The sequence below is a fragment of the Symphalangus syndactylus genome, chromosome 21 (genome assembly GCF_028878055.3).
Source record: "Symphalangus syndactylus isolate Jambi chromosome 21, NHGRI_mSymSyn1-v2.1_pri, whole genome shotgun sequence".
In the NCBI taxonomy this organism is placed as follows: Eukaryota; Metazoa; Chordata; class Mammalia; order Primates; family Hylobatidae; genus Symphalangus; species Symphalangus syndactylus.
In genome coordinates, this window is record NC_072443.2 from 57,556,950 (window position 1) to 57,580,163 (window position 23,214).

The following is a 23,214-nucleotide window of genomic DNA, read 5'->3' on the forward strand; positions in this document are numbered from 1 at the left end:
TTTGTTTTCTTTTTGGTTTTCCGTTTTTGTTTGCTTATTTTGTTTAGTTTTACTCTGTGGCACTTTCCTGCATTCTTTTGGGTTAATAAATATTTTTAATTTTCAATTTTGTTTCATCTGCTAGCTTTTTAGCTCTACCTCTTATTATTTTTCTCTAAGCAATTGGACCAAGACTATACATAACTTATTCAAGTTAATAACATATCACTTTGCACTTCCACCACACAACTGATACTTCCCACTTCTGATTATTATTCTGACATTTTCTGCCCTAAAACAGACCTCAGGACCTAACCACATCAATCAGTACAAAATACAAATGGACCACATACTCCAGTTAAGAGATTATGAGGCTGGATAAAGAAGTAAGACCCAACTATAAGCTGTGTAAAATCATTCCCCTAGGAGAGAGCATCCTGAGTGTAACAGCATCAGAGAGACAGATGCAGGGCATGCAGGGAATGTCAGCAAATCTCAGGCACTAGGCTTAGAACAGAAGAAAATCTGAACCCTGCAAGAAGTACATTCTGTCTCCCTGGCTCAGTCTCCAAGGTATTCTGGGACATCCCACTGAGTGTTCTGGCATCTAATTAAGTGTTTTCCAAAAATCATGCCTCAGTAAGTGAGCCCAGGTCCTTCTGAGAAAGATGAGGTGACTACATATTCAGCTGTAACTTGCGTTTTCTCCATTTGGCAGACTCCTAAAAAGGGTCTTGGTTTGATCCACACCCCCAACCAGGGTCAAAGAGCAGGCTTTCCTGCTTGATGCCAACCGCAACATAAAAAAGCAAGGCAGAAGAGACCAGATCCAGGCTGCACTGCTTATGGACTATATGCTCTTGGATGAACCACTTCATCTTTCTCAGCTACAAGGTCCTCGTCTGTAATAGGCACTGTAAAAGCAAGGACTGCTGTGTGAATAGCGCCTGCTGGAGTTGTTCAGGGCATAGTCTGCACAGCCCCGAGTGGAGGCCCTGGTAAAACCTATGTTGCAGAGGTGCCAGGAGCATTTCATGAGGTAGTATATGAAAAAACAACCATCTTACGGCCTGACAAGTGGGACAGAGAAAGTCAATTCCAGTGTATCAATTCAATGGAATATCACACAACTCAATGATAGCAATCTATTTTTACGAGGGGTAAGCTCCTCATGCTTTATTATAAACGGAAGAACTCAGCCTACATAATGCCAAGGATAATATGATCCAGTTTTGATCACCAGGCTTGTAGCTACATACGTATGAAAAATCCTAGCGGGATAACCCCAAGGTGTTGCGTTGGATTTGAATTGTTTTTCTTCTGTTAATATTTCTCTGTTTTTCCGCAATGAGGATTCTTTCAACTGAATAAGAAATGTCCAAAATTTAATTTTAGTTGCCTTTTTTTCTTCCTATTACTCCTCTCTGGGACTCCTCTCCAAAACAGAAGCAACGATAAAATGAGCAACGACAGTGCTGTGGATACTCTGTCTCATGCAACACTGCAAGGGAGTTTCAGGGTGTGCACTGTACAGAGGAGGACATGGATTCTCACAGAAAGCAATGCTACTGTTGAGAAGGCAATGATCCCTCCTCGCAGGGCTTCCTGTGGTTGAACGTGAGGAAGATGCAAAGGTGTTTTGTGAAGGGATAGGTGCCCCGGCCACAGTGGGATGGAGTGGGAAGTACATGAGTTTGATAGCCAGATGGCCTGGATTAAGTTCCAGCTGTCTTGCTTCCAGCCTGTGTGTCCTTAGTTAAGTGACTTCACGTCCCTGAGCCTCAGTTTTCCCATCTGTAAAATGGGGGGTAGCAAAAATGCCACTTCTGAGGGCTGAGCTGAGCATCATATGAGATGATGTGTGTAACAGTTCCTGTCTAATGAGTAGGTGCCCAGCGATTGAGAGTTTTGATCATACTCATATCCTCTGGTCTAGCTGGTACCCCTGATTTCAGCAGGGGCCCCTGCATCTCTGATAAACATGACCAAGAGCAAGGTGGACTCTGAGCAGTCATGGAGCAGAGCTTGCTGATCAGCTGCCTCCTTTGACATCCACACCCCTTGGCCTGACGATCTTGGTGGGTCAGAGGGGTGCTTCCCTGACTGCACATGCCAAATCTAAATAGCCACACCCTGAACCTGGGCTAGAGAGGGAGGTGGGTCAGTTGTCACAATGAGTGGGGGCAGGACTGGCCTTGAGTAGATGGAGGCCAGGGAGGCCAGATGTCCTGTGCTGCTCTTAAAGAAAATGTCCCACTGGACATGCTTGTAGGTGAAAAACCTATTTATATTTATCCGAGGTTAGACTCCATTTGTCATGTAAACACAAGCTATGTACTTTTTCATATGTACTTAATTTTCTGGAAATTCAAATACCATGTAAATCAAGGAAAGAGTTTTTCACCATTTTGTACACTCACTCAATGATAACCCTGCTCGTGGTGGGTTTGCTACAAACACATGTCAATCTATACTTAAGGCTGTCACATTCATGGTGATTCTATGTCTAGAGGAAACAGAGGGAGGGAGAGGTGCTCTCCAAGCAAAGGGGAAACATGTGCAAAGGCCCTGAGGGAGGAGGGGAGAGTTAACTTGCAGAGGTGAAGTAGACTGCTGTGGTGGGGCAGAGTGAGCGTGGGGGAATGGTGGGTGGTGAGGCTGGTGGGGCCGCAGGAGCTGGGCAACACAGGGCCTTGTGGCCATGCTGAGTCTAGCACTATGAGAAGCCAAGAAGGGCTTTTCATCAGAGAAGACATGTTCAGATTTGCATTTTGAAAAAAAAATCCCTCTGCAGGGTAGAGCATGGAGTGGAAGTGACAATAGCACAGGCAGAGAGTCCAGTGAAAGGTTTCTGAGCCATCCAGGTGAGCAGTGATGGTGGCCTGGGCTAGTGGGGAGACAGTGAAGCTTGGGAGAAATGAATGAAGTGGGCGACAGCATCTACAAAACTTGGGGATGCCTTGGATTTGGGAGGGAGGAGGTGTGGAGGCTTTCCTCCTAGGTAATTCCCAGGATCCTGGATTGTGGATGGATGGTGGGGCCCCTTTCTGAGGCCTGAATCCAGGAGATGTGTGAGCCGAGGAGGAAGATCGCATTTCCATGATGACCATCACTCCCGGCCTCCCTCGCCGCCTTTTCCATCCCCACCTTTGGCGAACTTACCTGACTCTGCCACCTCAGCAATGGGTACCCCCTGCTCGTACGCCATAAAACCCAGGACTGAGAAGATGGCAAACCCAGCAACGAAGCTGGTGCCGCTGTTCAGGCAACAGAGCATGATGCAGTCCCTGTGGGGAAGCAGCGAGAGGCACTAGGGTCAGAGTGGGCAGAACCGGTGCACGGCTCAAACGTTCTCCACCCGAGCACCATGGCTGTCCTGTGGGGCAGGCAGGGAAGTGTGGGCACAGGCAGCTCTGTTTTTCTGATGGAGCACTCATGGTTCTGAGAGGTTGGGTGGCTGGCCCATGGTCACACAGCTTCTCCTGAATTTCTAGAAGATAAGGTAGGTCACGAATCAGAAGCGTGGAGCCAGCATGGAAAGGGAGGCTGGCACATGGGAAAATGCAGAACTAATGAGAAAATACTCCGAAACACACCGACACTCCTCCAAGTCCCTGGTAGGAGAGAAAGCCTGGGAAGTATTCCTGGGAGCTCAAAGCAAGGAGGGCAGGAGAAGCCTCCATGGGAGAAATGGGGGCTTCCCAGCCAGGGGAGCAACCATGGGCCTTGCACCTGAAGCTCCAGCAGCCTCTGGGGGAGAGGCTTTATGGTAACATTCATCCTGGCCAAGCTGTTTACTGGAGCAGCATCTGCCAGACCTCAGTCTGTCTCTGCTCTGCTGCTGCGAGGGAGCAGCCCCTTCCAAGTTGAACCCTTGCATGGAGAGGTTTATCAGAGCAGTGACTGTCCCCTGCTTTTGGGAGGGGGGGAATCACCAGCTAAGAAGTACCAGCATAAAGCCATGGCCCAGGAGAAATCAGACTAGAAACAATGGAACTTTGTCAAGATGAAGACGGTACCCTCGAGTCCCAGCCTGTCCTGCCTCAGGCCCAGCATCCTAAAATCACCAAGTCAGGAAGTTAGCCTCTTAGAATCTTAGTCTTAGCCACTGCAGTGCCTGGACTGAGACTTAGGCATACAATCCATGTTAATACCCCATTTTATAGGGGAGGAGCTGCCAGGTGACCTTGTTCAACCTCCTGCCAGAGGCATGACTAGCCTCCATGGCATCGCTGCGGGTGGCCAGCTGACCTCTGCTTGCACACCCAGGCATGAGGAGCCGGCCATTTTTTCCAGTGGTACTTTCCCCTTGTTGGACAGCTCTTACTGCTTAGAGTGCTAAGAACTTTCTCATATTGTATTCACCCATGCTTGTTCTCTCTGATAGTTAGCTTTACCCTCCAAAACAGCCTGGAGTTCCTTCAGGCTTGGGAGATCTGAAGATAATGGCCCTATAGCCCCTTGAGTTTTCTGTTCTCCGTTACACATTCCAGTTCCCTTACCAATTCCTTATTTTGCTTGAAATCTGTAATACACTACAGCTTATCCAGTCCCTCCTCAATTGTCACATCCAGAACTATTCTCAACAACACAGCAGGACTCTCACCTCCTCTTCTTCTGGTATCATACTTTTTATAAAGCAACCAAAGGTTACATTAATGTTGTTGGTGGTTGTAACACCCTGTTGCCTTGCAATGACCCTAGGAATCAAGGGTAGAGAGAGCATTGAACTGGTGCGACAGCCTTGGGTTCCAATTCTCCCTGCAATATTTTTTCTTTGAACCTGATCTCACTGGCTATACAAGGTGCTTGGATAACAGAATTTCTTGGCCTTGTGCTAGATCAAATTATTTTTCAGCAAGGAGTCACTCTCACAACCTTCTTCCTTGGAGTGAAATATATTTCCCTGCCCTCACTGACTTTGGGCTTAGCCACACGACTTGCTTTGGACAACAGGATGTTAGCAGATGTGACATAAACAGAGGCTTGAGATGGGCTTGCATGATTGGATTTGTCCTATATCATTTCTGTGATTTTCGATGAGAACTTCCCCAGGGGAGCTGCTATCCTTTCGGCCTAGACCCCAGAATGTACACACGTGGAGCTGACTTGAGCCTGGCTTGGACCTTGGAGCCAAACCCAGGGTCTTTCAATCTACAGCCTGCAGGAGAGTCTCCCCAGCTGACCAGCAGACTTGTGAGCAATACAAGCAATCACTTGATGCGGTCGGCCCCCGTGTGCTGGGGTTGTTTGTTACACAGCAGTATTGTGGCCATGGATGACTGATACGGGTCCCTTCAAATAACTCTTCTGGCACTGTGAATGCTGGCTGGGCTGGTATAAGCGGGGACTTTATCTGCAAGTCTGATTTACCTCTGCTCAAAAAGAAATTCAACTGTGCCCAGGTAAGGGCAGAGTTATTCCGAAGGTTGGGATATATCTGCTCCTTGTGCCTGTTTCCTGAAGTCTGAGGCAAAATGGCCCTGACTAATCAAACAGTGGACATTGGATGATACCAGGGAGGAAAGCCTTTGTCTACAGCCTCTCCATTCTGGAATTCTCCCACGTGATGCTTTCAGCACCTGCAGTATGCCAGCCCTGGGCTAGGTTTCACTGAATCCTGAGGCTGAGGGAGATGAGTCAGATAGATCAAAGCCCGTGCTTTTGCTAGGAGCTAAACAAAAATGATGCACCCTAAAAATTAAGATGAACAAATCCTGACTTTAAAAAATTGTCTCTGGGCATCCACACAGGTGTTGAAAAACAAATGTTCCTTGTTAAAAAATTCCCATCTTCCTGCACAGGTCTGTTGAGTGACTTCCTCACATTATGGAGAGACAGAAGGAGAGACAGAGAAGCTCTTTAGGGACCTAAGGTCTCTTCCAGCCCCATGCATGACCTGTCCCTCCTCCCCTCCAGTCCTCAGAACACCCACCCCTTCAAGCAGACAGAGCTTAGTGGTGTCTTCGGAAGTGAGGATTTTCCCTGCCTGGCTCGCTCCATTTCCATCCCTCTAATTCCTTCCCCAGCTCCCACGTCTAGGTAAAACGCTTATGTAACAGTGCTTTGAAGTCAGCAGGCGCTGAGCTGGGCTTTTAAGACCTCCAGAAGCTATTATGCTGTCAGGAGAGAGGGTACTAATTTACTCCACTGGAGTTGAGAAGACCCACTTGCAGAACAATTTGAAAAAGGAAATAAAATGAATCTTCTAATTTTTGCATTGCCACCCAGGGGATTTGCTTTCTTCTGCTGATGGGAGAGATGGAATAAAACCTGCCTGCTGGAGAGGAAAGCAGAAGGGACCCATGGCTGACAGCATACCTCCTCCACACACTCAGTGGGGAATGAAGCTGCCACTGCCCCAAGACACAGGCTGGAGACAAGGCAGTTTTGGCCAAATCCTCTTCAACTCCAGTAGCTGGGAAAGAGCTGGCCACCCCTGGTAGTGAGGAATAGGGGTGCAAGAGCCAGGAAGACTCAGGTGAAAAGCCACGCTCCATCCCTAGCAATGTGAACAGGAGTAAGGGACTCGAGCTCCATGGGCTGCCGTCTCCTTGCTTGTGTAATGGGGTGGTTTTGTTCTGACTTCCCTGCATGGAAGTCAGCACTAAACTAAGTACAAGGGATGCAGCAGACAACAAGAACATCCGGCCCACATCCTTATGGTGGTGACAGCCTAGCTGCAGGGGACAGTGACCAAATGATCTCTGAAGGGCCCAGCACATGGGTCCCCATGCTGACCGCAAGCCACCGATGGGGTGATACTGTACACAGTGTACATTTGAAAGAACTCCCAAGGGGGTCAGACTTGGTCCAGCCTGGAAGCCTGTACGTGCTATTCTTCCTATCTGGGTGCCTCTCTCTTCCTGTCCATGGTTAACATTTTCATTATGGCTGACAAAGATCTTTACTTCTCATCCCCCATGCCCACATCCTCCACAAAACTAGATGCCTTCTTCTGGACAGCCTGCTCTGACTGTCTTTAGCATCTCATTGTCATCCAGTCACCCAAATACCTCTCACCCAAAGAACCCTAGAAGCAGAACTCATGGTGGCCTGATGGCACACTGGATTCTACAATAGCTTCTCTTTTCAGCATGTTGGACCTGCCCACATTAACTTCCCCATTGTCTTGATTTCCCCAAGTTACAAACTCTATAGGCTGCACCACTGCTGTCTGCAGCTCCCATGGTACCGATTCTAGGGCCTCGCACTTAGTAGACACACAGTAAACACTGCTGACTTAACAAGTGAGTTCATAATGTGACCACTAAGCTAGCTCTCAGAAAGGATGTAGTGGGGAGGCCAGGATGGACACTGAGAGACCCCAGTCAGAGTCCAGGCCCTGCCACGTCTAGCAAGGTACCGCCTCCACCAGCTTCACTTTCCCTGTCTCAAAGATGGGGTAATGTGGGAGGGACGCTATCACTGGTAAAAGTTCTTTCAAATGCACGGTGCCACTCGAGCCACACGATGACCCAGTGATGTGGTGGTTAATTCCAAGTTCCTGTCCCACCAGGTATGGCATGACCTGCTCACCTACCCTCACGTATGCTTAACAGGACTTGGGAAAAACACTCTCAATATTTTAAGAGTGTGTTGGCTGGGCACTGTGGCTCACACCTGTAATCTCAGCACTTTGGGAGGCTGAGGCAGGCGGATCACAAGGTCAGGAGATCAAGACCATCCTGGCTAACATGGTGAAACCCCGTCTCTACTAAAAATGCAAAAAATTAGCCGGGTGTGGTGGCGGGCACCTGTAGTCCCAGCTACTCGGGAGGCTGAAGCAGGAGAATGGCGTGAACCTGGGAGGCAGAGCTTGCAGTGAGCCGAGATCGCACCACTGCAGTCCAGCCTGGGTGACTGAGTGTGACTCCGTCTCAAAGAAAAAAAAAAAGAGTGTGTTGCTTGTTTTTTTACTGGTGTTTTAGTGTTTTTCCCATAGACTTGTTTGTATTCTTTATATATTGTGGATATAAACCCCTTGAGTATCGTATGTTGTTGGGATGCTCATTATAGAAAACTCTCATATTTGGAAATAAAATAATGTAGATGATGTTTGTATTAACAATTTTTTAAAAATTATAAAAGCAATACGTACTCAAAGTTAAACAAAAGAAACTAAACAAAACACACGCATTTAAGCTGTATAGAAGGTAGAAGTGGGAAAAGCCCGCCTCCCCACCTCTGACTTCCCAGTCTCACTTTACGGAGGTGGCTACTTTGAATAGTTTCTGTGTTTCTTTCCAGAAATTTAGATGTTCTCCATATTTATGTGGACTAATCTGCCACTTAGTTCTTTTGTGATTCTTTTAATTATTTTTGATGTTTTCTACATCTTTTCCCATTCTGAAATCAGTATTTCATTCCTACTTATAGGATGGTTTTCTTTTAAAAAATATTTAACTCTGTAATCAATCTGACACTTATTACGGTGGAAAGATGGGATGATATATGATAATCTAATTTGATGATTTCCCCAAAATACTTATCCTATCTCAGAACCATTTGTTAAAAAAAACAAAAACAAAAACAAAACAAAACAAAAAAAACAACTTCCTTTCTCCACTACTCTGTGATAAGGGATTGTAGCACTGTCATTATTCCATGGTCTTATCCCTGCTTAAGGAGCTCTTAGACTCTAAGGAAGAGGTGCACTGTCCATCTACCATGAAATATTAACCTATTGTGTACCAGGCACTGAGTTCAGGGGTGCAGAGACCCCAATAGACCGAAACCTCAACAGACTGACCATCATCCTAGATCAGCACTTCCACCACACACTGCAGGGTGACCTTGGGCAGGTCCCCTGCCCTCCACAGGTCTCAGCCTTGCTGTAGAACTCAAGCTGCAGGCGTGAGAGGCCAGGCAGCCAAGGGTCAGACACTGGGGCTCACCTCCTCACCTGAACCCCCTCCCAGCCCTGGTGCAGCCAGCTACAGGAGGCCAGAGAGACGTGTTAGGCTGAGGGGCAAAGTGGGGCACTGGCCCCAGGTGGGGCAGAAGAGGACCCCACAGTCAAGTACGAAGGGCAGGAAGCAGGTTTCTAAATAGTAGGCGGGAGAACAAGGCCCTTGGTGTATGTACTAGCCTGTGTCTCAGGCAAGTCACTTATCCACCCTGGGATACGTCTTTACCATACGAGGTGGCACTGAGACCTGATTGAGATTTCGGTAGTGGTGGGGGATTGGCTTTGCAGCCTGAGAGAGACTCTGACTGCATTTGTTATTCTCCTAGCTCCTTGGTGGCCCACTCTGACCCTTCGGTAGTGGGAGGCCAACAAACAGCCTATCTGTCTCCTCCTGGGGCCCTGCAAGGTGGGCAGACAAACATAAACTAGCCTGGCAGGTTAGAGGGCTCTCAGGGTTTGGTGGAGAGCTGGCAGGGCCCAGGGAAATGCTCACCTGTAGCAGTTGTTGTTATAATTGTTATAACTTCCCAGAGCAGTCAGACAGCCCAGGCAAATGGCATAGGAGAAAAAGATCTGCGTTCCAGCATCTACCCAGACCTGTAGGAAGGCACAAAGATGTTGGCATAAACAGAAGTCAGATGTGTGGTGAGAGGGTGGCCCTGGTCTCTGAAATCCCCCACCCACACTCTACGCTTCAGAAAAACTCCATGAGGGATAATTAAACTTCCTAACCTACCCAGGACCCCCTTTAAAAGAGTTCTATTCTTGGGGACCACATGATCAAGTGTAAATGTCCTCAATTAATTCTGGAATTTGCCAGAGTTTATGAATAATAGCTCAGTGAATAGCAAGAATTTGAATGCTTAGGACCCCGGCCTCAGCTGTGTGACCCTGGACAAGTTACTTAACCTCTCTGAGGCTGTTTCCTTATCAGCAAAGTAGGGAAGAAACTTCCCTATCAGGACTGTTGCAAGGATTCATGCAACAAGGACCGTGAGCCCCTGGGATCTAGCGCCTACTTGCAAGGTAAGTCATGTTTAAGGTAAAATGAATTCTTCCTTTTCCTCGTGATTAAGGCCACCATGAGAAAAGTGTCATAAGATTCTGTCCAGGGGGACACATTTGCAGAGCTGACCTCAGCATAAAAGGTGGCAGGGAGGGGAGGAGTGAGGGAGGCCCACCATGTCCTTCTCCCTTTCAGAACAGATTCCCCCCCTCTAGGCTTCCTATGTGGTACACAAGATAACTACTTTCCTAGTCCCCAAGCTCCCTTTTGATAAAAACTGCTGTGGACAGCATGATATGCACAACAGAAATGACAGTCGCTTCTCGAACACTTTCCCTGGGCTCCCTTTGAGCCCAGCCCCTAGAAGTTGCCAAGGAAAATCCAGAGCTCAAATTGAAATGCAGCTACTGAGACTCATGCTTAGGTATCAAATGCCATCTAGAGAACAGGGCTGGCACTAAATATAAAAAACAGGAAACACTTACTGACCTCTCAATGTACGGGCACCACGCATTACTGCCCTTCATGCATTACTGAATATTCACAGCAACCCGGCCAGGCACGGTGGGTGGCTCATGCCTGTAATCCCAGCACTTTGGAAGGCTGAGGCGGGTGGATCACCTGAGGTCAGGAGTTTGAGAGCAGCCTGGCCAACATGGCGAAACCCTGTCTCTACAAAAAATACAAAAATTAGCCAGGTGTGGTGGCGGGGGCCTGTAATCCCAGCTATGTGGGAAGCTGAGGCATGAGAATTGCTTGAACTGGGAGGCAAAGGTTACAGTGAGCCCAGATCACACCACTGCACTCCAGCCTTTGTGACGGAGCAAGACTCTGCCTCAAAAAAAAAAAAAAATTCACAGCAACCCTGTGTGGTAGGTGCTATTATTGGCCCCCTTTTACAGCTGAGGAGACTGAGGAACAGAGAGGTTGAGTAATGTGCCCAAACCACACAGCTGGGAAGTGGCAGATGCAAGTCCATGGCGGTCTGCCTCTAGAGATGTATGCTCATTCAGTCCCAGAATTTCCGATGTGGAATCAGCCTCAGAAGGCCTGTGGTGTAACCTCTCACTCAACACAGGACTCTCTTCTGAGTACTTCTGACAGAATAGTCTCTGCTTGCTTACCACCAGTGACCAGGAGCTCACTATCTCCTGACCCAGACCCTTTCTTCTTCAGAACGCTGTGACTATTAGAACATTTTTTAGGATGAGATGAACTCTCTCTTCCTGTTTTCCTTGTTCTGGGGGCATCCAGACCACATCCCTCTCCTCCATGTGGTAGCACTTTAAAGATTCAAAGAAAATACTCATGCCCACTGGACCCCAGAACTCTTTCCTTTTCAGGCAAAGTATCTGTATCTCCTCCCTCTTCAGAACTGGACTACACGGTACAAGTCATTCTATCATGGGTCTGCTCAACTGTGTTAAGTCATTTAACAAATTGCCTATTAAAATGGAAGATCATAATGCGGCCTCTGAACCTGAGAAATAAGTGTATTTTTTTCTCCTCTAACAATAGTATCACTGGGTTTAGGGTCTTGGAGCTCTGTGAGGAACTTAGGGAGAGCTCTTTCATGAAGTGCAGGGGCAGGGAGAGGCAGGTAGTGCCAGCAGACCAGAGTGCACTGAGATGGGGTAGGAGAAACTGGAAAGAGGAAATACAAGAACAAACTCCAGACATTTTGATATGAGTGGGGGTATGGGGATATGAGATAGGCTGGTAGTAAAAGGGTAAATACAATTTGGGGAAGGTTTTTGGAAATGGTAGAAGCTTAAGGATGCTTAAATGTTGGTAGGAAGGGTCCAGTGGAGAAAAAAGTGTTAAAGACTTGAGAAGAAGTGGTTGTATTTTTAATTCCTCCTGCTTTGTCTCAGTTTCCCCATTTGCTACCTCAGTGGATTGCCTGTTCTGCTTAGTAAGGCCAGTGAGCCACATGAAGAAGCAAAAAGCAGTGCAGCTGCTGACCCAGGAAATGGGAGGCCAAATCTCAGTGGCAACTCACAGAGCTACTCAGTGCCTGATCAGACACTGGGCCTCCAGTCACACTTGTTAATGCGGCCACAAACCAGGTGTCCCTCCTTCACTGTCCTGAGCCAGAGTGTGCAGGCCAGAGTGAGCAAAGCCCTCATACTTGTGGGAGAGCTGGCTCCCCAATCCTGACTGAATCCCACCACTCATTGGAGTGGGCCCTCCCCTAACATGGTAAATAAATGCTCTGTGAGTTAGAAAACACCAAAGAAAGCTTTCGAACCACAAGCCCCAAAGATATGTCACCCAAACCAATGATTTTCACTTGCAGGTATTTTTCTTTTTTCAGTTTGCTCTTTGGGCACATCAATGCTGAAATGGACATCTGCTGTTTTTGCCTACTTAGCATCCATCTTTCCTTTTTGGGTAACAGCACTTCAATTTTACTTTGGAAAGCTACCTCTTCTCCACTCAGAGGTAGATTCAGGACCGGCCACATGACCCAGGCCTGGCCAATCCAAGGATTTCTCTTGGCTACAGTGACTGGTTCATGGATGAGCATATGATGCAAGGCAAGTCAATGAGACACTTTTGTTTTTTTTTTTTTTTTGCTGGGGATGTAAAGCTTGTAACTGCTGGGGGCATCACTGGCCATGAAGGAAGAGTCTACCTGAGAATTAAGGCCAATACACACGAAAGCAGAGTCTAGAGCAAAGGCAGACCAATATTAGCACATGACTCCCTGGATCAGACCTGAAATCAGACCTATCCTAGAACATTCATTTCAGAGGCCTATAAATTCCTCTTTTATTTAAGTCAAGTTGGATTGAATTGTTCTCACTTCAAACTCAAGCTAATAGCAACATTTAGCTCTTAGAAAAACCCAGAGGGTATGAGCCCAAATCCTTTAATCAATCCAAAATTACTGATGGGCCAGCATTCACTAAGTGCATTCACCTGTATACTGTGCAGAACCCTGTGTCACACTCTGAAAGAGGTACCACTCAATTTTACATAGCACTCCATCTCTGTCCTCAGGTGAGATAAAACATTCACAAAACAAGGTGCCCAGTAGCTAGGAGAGACAGATGGGGGGAAAGAGAAACTTGTGCTAAGGCAATCAGAGAAGGCTGCCTGGAGGAGGCACACCTTTCAAAATTGGAGAAGAGATGAAAGAGGGCATGTTGGGCTTAAAAATTCACGTGAAAGGTGAGTATGTTCTCAAATGATTTTTCCATCTTGCTCTCCTACCTCTTTGGGGAAAAGCCTGTCATTTTTATTCTGATATTCACCATTAAACCAGCATCTTTACACAATACCCTTAATCTTCCCCTTTTTTGACAGTCTGTTGGTTCTCTGCTGTGAGGAATACAGAAATTAGCTACAGCCTCCATTTGTCTTCCCTCCCTACCCGCTAGCATCCAATTTGAAGAAATATCCATTTGCTTCCAGTTAATACTTACAAGTCAATCTGTAAACTTTTTCTACTTTTCATATATATGCTATTATCTTCAAATTTTTAATACACTGTATAGATTATCAGAACATAAAACCATCACATAATAGCCTTTACTGATTGATTGATTGAGATGGGATCTTGCTATGTTGCCAAGGCTGGAGTGCAATGGCATGATCATGGCTCACTGCAGCCTTGAACTCTTGGGTTCAAATGATCCTTCTGCCTCAGCCTCCTGAGTAGCTGTGACTACAGGTGTGCACCACCATGCCAGGCTCCTTATAGTCATTATTTAATGTGAATTCAATAGGTAACTATGAATTTAATGATCACCCCCAGCCCTTATGTTAATACCTTTCCAGTCAGTTTTGTTATCTGTAGCTTGTTTTCTAGTAAATTCCTCTGGAAAGTCTCATAGGAAAGAATATTTGCTGAGTTCTCACATGTTTAGAATAGTTGATCTGTGACTTTCATACTTGAAAGGCAATTTGGCTGTATATAAAACCCTTGGCTCTCTTTTTCTTTTCCTGAGTATCTGGAATATATTGCTTAGTTATTTTCTGGCACAAAGTGCTGTGGTAGAAAAGTCTGGTGCCAATATAACTTGCTTCCCCTTATAAAGCACTTATTCTTTTGGTCTGGATGTCCAACAGGTTTTATTCTACACTTTATTAAAGTCCAACAGTGATGAATCTGTGTTGATTTTCTCAGGCTCATGGTATATTTTTTCAGGATACAAGTTCAAGTCTTCTCTTTCAGGAGAAAAAAGATCCCGAAATTATTGTTGTATTTATTCTCTTCCATTGCTTTAGGTCTCTTCTTTGGGGACTCGTATGTATGTTGGACCTTCTTTGCTCACCTTCTATACCTATCACTTTTTCTTTCATTCTTTAAAAAGTCTTTGTTCATTTCTGACTTTATTTTTATATTTTTCCTCCTTTCCATCTTCTGTTTGTCATATTATCCATGGTCTGTATTCACTATTATTCCTTCATTTTAGTTATTTTTTCTGAAATAGTTTTTCTTTTGTAAGTTGCCCTTCCTGTCAGCTCTCTTTTTAAATAGTCTTTTTGTCTAACAATTTCATTTATGCTATTTGCCTCATAGTGTCTATTGGTTTATTACTTTCCTTTAGCTTGTTTTGAAATATTAAGTTTCAGTGTTACGCTGTTTTGTGGTTCTGTCTTTGTGCAATGCCTAGGAACAATATTCTCCCCATAATTATTTTCCTTATCATAGCTGTGCAGAAGTTTTGATCACAATCCTCTTCTGTTGCTCACGTTTAGGTAAGATAGATTTTCCTGTACTCTTAGGAGAGGACTTTCTTGCGTAGAGGAATGAGAGTGGTCCAGGATAGATTTGTCCAGACTCACAGTCTGAACTTTCCTTCTTCTTTTATTGCCAAAAGCTCTTTAAAACTATGGCCATACAGATAGCACTTTCTGAAATTATTGTTCTCTATTCTTTTCTCCCACTGCTATCCAAAGTTTCTCCTTTCATTTCCTCTAGTGTCTCTGATCTGCTCAATTTGGATTCTGCTTCCCATAATTTATCCTTAATGACAATGGAGCTTCAACTGGTTAGTGCATAGTGTTCACAGGGCCCAGACCTCTGCCCAAATTTGCTGCAGTCCTCCCCCACTTACCTAGGAGTTAGATACCTAGGAGTTAGAGACTGCATAGACCCCCTCCTCATTTGAGGTGATGTTCTCAGATAGGTCCACCAAGATTCTACCCCCAAAGACAGTCCTCTCCCATTACATGTTAGAGCTTTCTAGGTTTCCTGGTGCTAGATCTTCAGAATTCCCTTTGCCTTTATGTTCATCTTCATCTTATCCTACAGACTGATATCATGCAGATGTCATTGCTATTGGCATCTGACCCCATCTATTCACATTTTGTGGTTCATGATGTCACCTAATTGTGCTGAAGGTGCTGTCCATAGGGTTTTTGTTTTACTACTCTTGTTTCTCTGTTTGGGTGAGAAGATTCCAGGAAGTTAAAATAACTTTTTTTTTTCTGTTGCCACCTTATCTTCTTGATTCTCAAGAAATCTTTAGAGGGCAGGTTATACAAGATTGATCTTGGCTGGAGGTGAGAGACGAATACCCAGATCTGAGCAATATGGTGGGTGGGGGTGCAACACTAGATGATTCAGGTTTTTTTAAGGGTGGTTGAAGGTATGAAGTGGGGAAATGGGTATTAATTTGGAGAAGGGAAGTTTGAGATGTCAAGTGAGATGTTCAAGAGATACATGGAAAGTCTATGGCTACACATCGATGTCTGGGCTAGAGACATAGATTTGATCATCATCAGGATTTTAGCAGTAACTTAACATCTCCCTGACTCCAGATCTAAAATTTTCTTCCCTGGCCTCTTCTATTTTTCACATTTGAAAAACCAATGTTGAGATCAGCTTTTCTGCTGAGACACATGCTCATTTGGGCATAGCAGACCCTGAGAATGTACGGGATTAGATTTCTTGAAAACATCCCATGAAGAACCATGGGATGTCTTCACATGGAGTCTGCATCATTAGGCTATTTACAGAAAGCATAACTGATATATGTTTGTATTCTTACACAGATGCCTGTGGTTGTGAAAATGCAACATGGCTCCAATTCTCATCCTTGCCTCTTAGTCTAGAAAGGAACTAATTAACTCACCAGTGAGGTTGGTGTATTTGTTAAGATAATTACTGCTAGGTTATGCTGTATTAAACAATAAACCCACAAATTTCAGTAGTTTAGCACAATAAAAGTTTATTTCTCACCCACACAAAGATTAAAGCACAGCCCCTGTGAAGGGGCTCTCTTGCACCCAGTGATTTGTGATATTAAGTGTTCTTCCTTTATGACACCACCGTCTCTCAACACAAGCTTCCAGCACAGCCTCTGAGGCAGAGAAACTTGAGGTTTGCTTGGGAAGGTTTTAAGGGTTAGGCCTGAGGGTTGCCTTCACTCCCAAATACATATCATTGGCCACACCCAAGTGACTTGGTTGCAAACTAAAGACAAGGAACTCTGGGGAATGTAGTCTTCCCATTTACTCAGGAAGAGAAAAAATAAATGACTGGTGAACACAGCATTATCTCTGCCAAAGCATTATCCCAAGTCTGTTTCACCTACAGCTACTTTCTTCAACTAAAAATTCCACAAGCACAGACAAACAAAATCATGGTGGGCATTAGAATGATTTGACAAAAGGGGAAAGAAAGTCTAGTAAAATAAGCTAACAGAACATTCATGAACCAGCCCTTCCATAGGTTTGGTAATGCCTTAAGAAGTGAAAAACTTGAGTTAATGTTTGCTGAAACCTACTGCATACTGCAGGCTCTCATGTACACAATCTCATAATTTGCATAATGATCTTACTAGGTAAGTATTATCGTCTCCATTTTTTCAGAAGTGGAAATAGGCTCCTGAAAAGTCAAACAGCTTATAAGGGAGAGAGTTGGGTTTGAACCCAGAGCATTCTGGCTCTACACTTTACAGAGAAAAGCTAGGACCTCCTGGTCTGCTGAGTAGGTATGGAGTCTCAGCTGGGATTTAAACGCTCTGCAGCTGTCAAGTCAAACAGAACAAAGGCAACCCCACCTCAATGAAAGGAAGACCAGGCAACTGAGCCCTACTGACCAGCATCTCCCAGGACGCTACAATGGGAGCAGCTCAGCGGAGAAAGGGCTTCCTATTTCTCAACACAATTTGAAGGGAAAACAGTCTCAACAAAACAAACCCTAAGGAAGCTGGGTCAGTAGCTGAGAAAGGGATCACTCCCCATGTTCTGCAGCAATGAATGGGGGGCGTTCTGGCAGTGCAGCTGTGGGCGGTCCACATTCAGAGGTTTGGAGGACAGATTTGCATGGGAACAGGGGAGTGGGGCCCCTTTAGAAGAGAGGTGGTCCCGCCTCCAGCTCTGGGGCAACCTCACCTCTTTCAAGGCAACTGGTTCCAATGAGCCCTGGTGCACAGTAGGTACAGAGAGCAATGAATAAGGATGTAGCCCACCTTCCCAGCTAGGGCCACAGGGCTGCACAGAGTAGCTCCTTGATGACATATGCTGGGAGAAGCAAGAAAGTATGGATGGACAAGGACAAATTTCCCCCACCCACACTTTAGCTACAGTCATCATGATGGATACTCAGCATACACTGTCCCAGTCCACATGGACAGCACTTTACAGTTTACAATACTGTATGTCCTATGACCTGTGTGTCCCACACGCTGCCCTGAGGTGAGCATCATCATCCCCAGGTTAGACACAGGTGGGTTGCTAGAAACACGCTCACCTTTTCTCCACATTCCCACCTTGATCATGCAAGTAGAATGTCTAATTTCTTAGGTGTTTTGGGGAGAAAGCTTTACTTCTTTTTCCTACCTCTTAGAGTGACTTATCCAATTGAGGAGACTGGGGAGATGGTCATCATGCACATGTGGGCAACATATCTCTCTCACACACAGATGAAATAACATTTGTGAAACAAACCTTCAGCACCATCCTGGCTCTTGGAGAGCATTGAGAAATACTCTGGAGAGTATGCAGAAACCCAGCCAGGAGCCCTCATGAGCAGCAGGTACTTAGTCATATTCCAGTACTCAAAAACCTGGAGGAAACAAAAAAGCCTATTCCCTCTTCCCCCCACCATAAGCATGCATTTAGTGTCTACCATGTGCCAGGCACAAGTCCCAGGAATGGAGGCTGAAGCCATCACTAAATGTTATACAGCTCCTACCCTTAAGGAGCTTACACTTTAGCGGGAGAGACAGACAGCAAGCAAAGGCAGATAAGCTCTCATACATCTGGCAGAGAGGAGCAACTTGTGGGGAGGGGTATGGGAGATGAGTTCAGTGTGGTAGTGAGTTCAGTGGCAGTAGGGGCCAGGGTCCCGCCTACCCATGAAGGTATAGATGCTGCTCTGGGATTTTATACAGCACCTATGGCAGCACAGCTTACAGAAAAAAGCTACCCTAGAAATGTGCTTTCAAATCTGCAAAGAGAGCCGCCAATCAGAGCAGAAGGGCATGCCTCTGCTTGTCACCAAAGCCAGCATCAGCTGACCGACCAACTAAATCCATCTCTATGTCCTGGAATTGGCTGGTGTTTGCTGTGGTAATGCCTTAGGTCTTTGACAAATGCAGCATTAACCCATCCTGCCACGAAAGCACCAGTAAGAGGCTGTATGATGATAGTCATGCTGATGATCACAATGACACCAACTAACTTTTATTAGCACCTATGACATACCAGATGGAAAGTACTTTACAGGTATTAAACTCACCTCGTCCATACTGTTAAGGTGGGTGCTATTGTTATTTATTATCTCCCTTTTATAGATGAATAAACTAACACCCAGGGAGAGGAAGTCACTTGTCCATTTACTTTAGAGAAATGTACACACTGGCCAGTGTGAGGAGTCACTTTGGGCTTACGAACAAATGAATCTTCTAATTGCCCCAGGAACCTGGCCCACCTTGGAAGAAGGCACTGAAACACCAAGCAAAAGGGGCCTAGGTTAAACAAGGTAGCTCTAGCCAGGCTCCATGCTTTGAGCCTTGCAGGAGCTTAATGAAAAGGGCAAAAACTCTGGGGTCAGCACACCCAGCTTGGAGCTCTGCTCTTCCGCTTACTGCTACGCAACCCTGGGCAAATTACTTCACCTCTTTGAACCTCAACTTCCTTGCCTGTGAAAGAAAGACATAATGAATGTAAAGTGTGTAGTGGAGTACCTGGTACCATCCCTTTAATCTGGTTTCTTTTGGTGGCTGATGATTCTCAACTATACTATGCAAACAAGCGCCCACGTCCTTTCCAACATCCCAGCTTCCCTTCCCATCAGGTGAACTAATCAGATTTCTGAGAAGCACCAAATGCTGAACTGCCCATCACTAAGGCAGATACACATGCCTCTTAGGGCTACCAGCTTGGGTCCAACAGGGATGGATGGGAAGAATCAACACTTCATCCCTCCTAGGCTCCTTGCTGTTCCAGCACCTGGCCAAGAAGATGTGTGAAAACCATCAGACCCAACAGCACATGGGGTATGGGCTTTTGGATCCAAGAAGCCAGAACAGAGCTTGGGGCCCTCCTGGGGCTTCCAACCCACAGCCTTTTCTTTCTTCAACATTTTCTTTCAAACAGACAGCTACCACACACACACACACACACAGACCCACACACACACAGACACACGCACACACAACTTTTGTAAGCAGAGCCTTGGTTTGAGGCAAAAATATAACTTATATGGCCTGGCAGAAAATGGCTGAATTAAGCTCTTTCTTTTTGCCTTTTATATTGGTAAGGATTCTCAAAAGATTAAAAGTAGGTTAGGAGAATAATAAAACAGCTGTGTTTCCAGTGTGTACCTGACAACGGCTTTTGTAGAAGTGAATGATTACATGAAAATCACTTCCTTCCCACCTCTTTCTCAGCCTCCTCTGGGTTGCTAGGCGCCCTTGCTCCTTCTTTCGGCTAATGCCACATACAGAAGCTGATGAATACAGTATGGCCATTATGAGGAAAGGGGGAGTCTGGGAGAGGGATTCAAATGCTCCCTCCCTGGTGGATTCCATGGGGGGAGAGGGCTTTGGTGGAGACGACTTTGGAGATATTTAAATGCTAATGTGCTGGGCAGGCGGGAACAGTGGTGGGAAGGGGCTGAGGCTTTTGGCCTGTAAGCCCAACTGGAAATATGTTCTGCAGCCTCTCGCTCTGGTGCCAAGCCCTTCCCTGGGCAGCTGGCCCTGGGGCCAACCAGGGCCCTGCCAGTAAAGTGTCACTGGGCTAAAGGGTTGCGCTGCGGGCGGTGAGGAGCCGTTCAACCCTGTGCAGGGGGAGTTTGGGTGTGTAGGCTGACCCCGGTGGCCCCTTTGTGTGGAGCAGGGAACGAGGGTCACTGTGGCTGGGCTTTTGCCCAGGAGGCTGGACAGCCATGTCCAGGCATGGAGAGTGCATAGGGCAGATGGGCAATTGGCCTCCCCTTAATTCATCACATCAGTTGCTTGAGCGCCATTTTACCAAAGTGCTAAATGCGGGAGGCTGAGAGAAGGATAAGCCTGAGCAAGGCCTGAAGACGGCAATTCCTAGCCCCAAGCTCTTTCCAGGATGTCCACGCAGACTCAGGGAAAGACAGTTTAAGCCAAGCTCTCCCCTGAGGAGTGTTCCTTAACAGGGAGGCTCTTGACATTTTGAATAAGATAATTCATTGTGCAGGACTGTCCTGCTCCCTGTAGGATGTCTACCCACCAGCCCCCCCCCCCCAAATGCTAGAAGTCTCCCATTATTCTAGCAGCCAAAACTATGCCCCCACTTGTTTCTAAATGACCCTGGGCCAGCAGTCCTACCTAGTCCTGGCTAGGGGCCACTGAGGCAGGGGGAGTCAGAGCAGGCAATGATGGTGGGGCTGCAGAACCCACATCCCATGGGCAGCACTGGGCTAGGGGCTCCTGGACCAAGCCAGACTTCAGCTTCCAATCCCAGCCTGATCAGGCAAGTTCTTTTGTGTTAGCCGAGCAAGCAGTTAGGATGAAGCCTCATCATCTCCCCCTAGAACTATATTTCTTTGCTAATAAACATGGAACTTGTTCAAAGCCAGGAAATGAAACGGCAAGCCAGGGTGCTCCATACCCTGGAGGAGCCGAATGGGAGCTAAACTTCAAGCAATAGAAAAGACGTCCTTGGGAGGAGAAAGGAAAAGAAAACAGCCCCAATGGTGAAGGTAGCCATTTCTGTGTCTGGCTGCAGATAGAGAAATAAATATCTGAGATCATATCGTGGCATTCATTGTTTATTGTCTGTCTCCCCCAACTAGAATGGAAGCTTCCTGAGAGCTGGATGCTCTGCTTTCTCACTTTTGAATCCCCAACCCTTTGCTCATTGCTGACACATAAGCACTCAAGAAATGTCTGTAGGGTGCCCACAGCTGCTTAGGGTCTCCAGCACACAGGAAAGGAGTGTTCAAAGCTCACACTGAGTCCTAACTAGCAGGCCAAGTGGAGAACATACTGGACTGAGAGGGACAGGACACCTGGCTCTGAAGGCAGCTTGCCCTTAAAGTTCCTGTGTGTTCTCCCTAAAGTTCATTATTTTCTCCTAGCCCCAGTTTTCCAACTTGTAAAATAAGAGAACTACATTGCAATGGAGATGGCAAATATGTGACATGCACATCCAACCCCCATTTCTGCCCAGGGCAGACATTACTAATCAATCACAGTACTCTTCTGCCTTCAGTGTAGCTATGGGGAAAGACATCCACAACCTGTCAGAGATAGTGAGTGAGCAGAAACCTGCAAGAGAGAATCATCCAGCCCAGCCATCCCGGCTTTATAACAGGGTTATGGTTTCGGGTCAGCTGAGCCCATTTTCCATGGGGCATTTCAACCTTTCAGTTTTAAAAGCCCAGGAAGACACTGGAACACCTGTGTTTAAGCTCCTGCTCCATACTAGGGACAAACTTCACATCAAACACAAGAGACACAGAAAGAAAGGAGGAAAATGACACCATACTGATGGAGATATGTGTTTTTAGTGGATTTTTCGCACTTATGCTGGTCTGGAAGGCTGGCAGAAAGTGGCAGGCTATTCCAGTGGAACAAATGCTACAAGCAAAGGCCTAGAGGGCAGGCAAGGAGAAATCTATCAGAAACTACCCAGCAGAAATGCTTCTAAGCAAAAGGCTGAGAGGGGAAATGGAATAGGTCTTCCAGAATCTCATGGAATTCAGAGCTGGTGTTTCATTCATCACTATATCTTTGGGCAGAAACCACTTAAAGTTCCCAAGTAGGAAAATGCTTATGGCAGCCATACCAAGGATGCAGGAAGATACTACTCAATTCTATATGAAACAGAATTCTGACAGTGAATGGGAACACACTCAAATTTATGCCCCAAGGAGCCTCCCAGGGGATATCTGTGGTGGCTGGGGAGTGGGAACAGGCACAGTCAACAGTGGAAGAGTCTCCTCCCTGGCTGAGAGCTCCAGTCCTGGGATGAGCTCATGTGGCTAGAAGAAACCAAGCACAGTCGGAGATGCAGAGAGGAAATTTCTGCATTGATATGGTTAGGCTCTCTGTCCCCACCCAAATCTCATCTTGAATTGTACTTCCATAATTCCCACATGTTGTGGGAGGGACCAGTGGGAGATAATTGAATCATGGGGGTGGTTTCCCCCATACTGTTCTCATGGTAGTGAATAAGTCTCATGAGATCTGATGGTTTGATAAGGGGAAACCTGTTTTGCTTGGCTCTCATTCTCTCTCTTGCCGCCACCATGTGAGACATGCCTTTCATTTTCTGCCATGATTGTGAGGCTTCCCCAGCTACATGGAACTGTAAGTCCAATAAACCTCTTTCTTTTGTAAATTGCCCAGTCTCAGGTATGTCTTTATCAGCAATGTGAAAATGGACTAATACAGTAAATTGGTATTGGGAGTGGGGTGCTGCTGAAAAGATACCCAAAAATGTGGAAGTGACTTTGTAAATAGGTAACAGGCAGAGGCTGGAATAGTTTAGAGGGCTCAGAAGAAGATAGAAAAATGTGGGAAAGTGTGGAAGTCCCTCGAGATTTGTTGAATGGCTTTGACAAAAATGCTGATAATGACATGGACAATGAAATTCAGGCCAAGGTGGTCTCAGATGGAGATGAGGAACTTGTTGGAAACTGGAGCAAACGTGACTCTTGTTGTGTTTTAGCAAAGAGACTGATGGCATTTTGCCACTGTCCTAGATATTTGTGGAACTTTGAACTTAAGAGAGACGATTTAGGGTATCTGGTGGAAGAAATTTCTAAGCAGCAAAGCATTCAAGAGGTGACTTGGGTGCTGTTAAAGGCATTCAGTTTTATAAGGGAAGCAGAACATAAGTTTGGAAAATCTGTAGCCTGTGATATGTGATAAAT

The 23,214-nt window shown here is 46.1% G+C and overlaps 1 protein-coding gene across 2 annotated transcripts in view; it reads right to left on the reverse strand.

The window, feature by feature from the left end:
• SLC6A11 (solute carrier family 6 member 11) overlaps positions 1 to 23,214 on the reverse strand; it is a 123,015-nt gene that overhangs the window by 19,511 nt on the left and 80,290 nt on the right. For both annotated transcript variants that reach the window (XM_055259806.2, XM_055259805.2), the window contains 2 exons: positions 9,384 to 9,487; positions 3,142 to 3,266 (listed from right to left, as the gene is read on the reverse strand). In XM_055259806.2, coding sequence (XP_055115781.1) covers positions 3,142 to 3,266; positions 9,384 to 9,487 — 229 coding nt within the window. The remainder of the gene's footprint in view (positions 1 to 3,141; positions 3,267 to 9,383; positions 9,488 to 23,214) is intronic.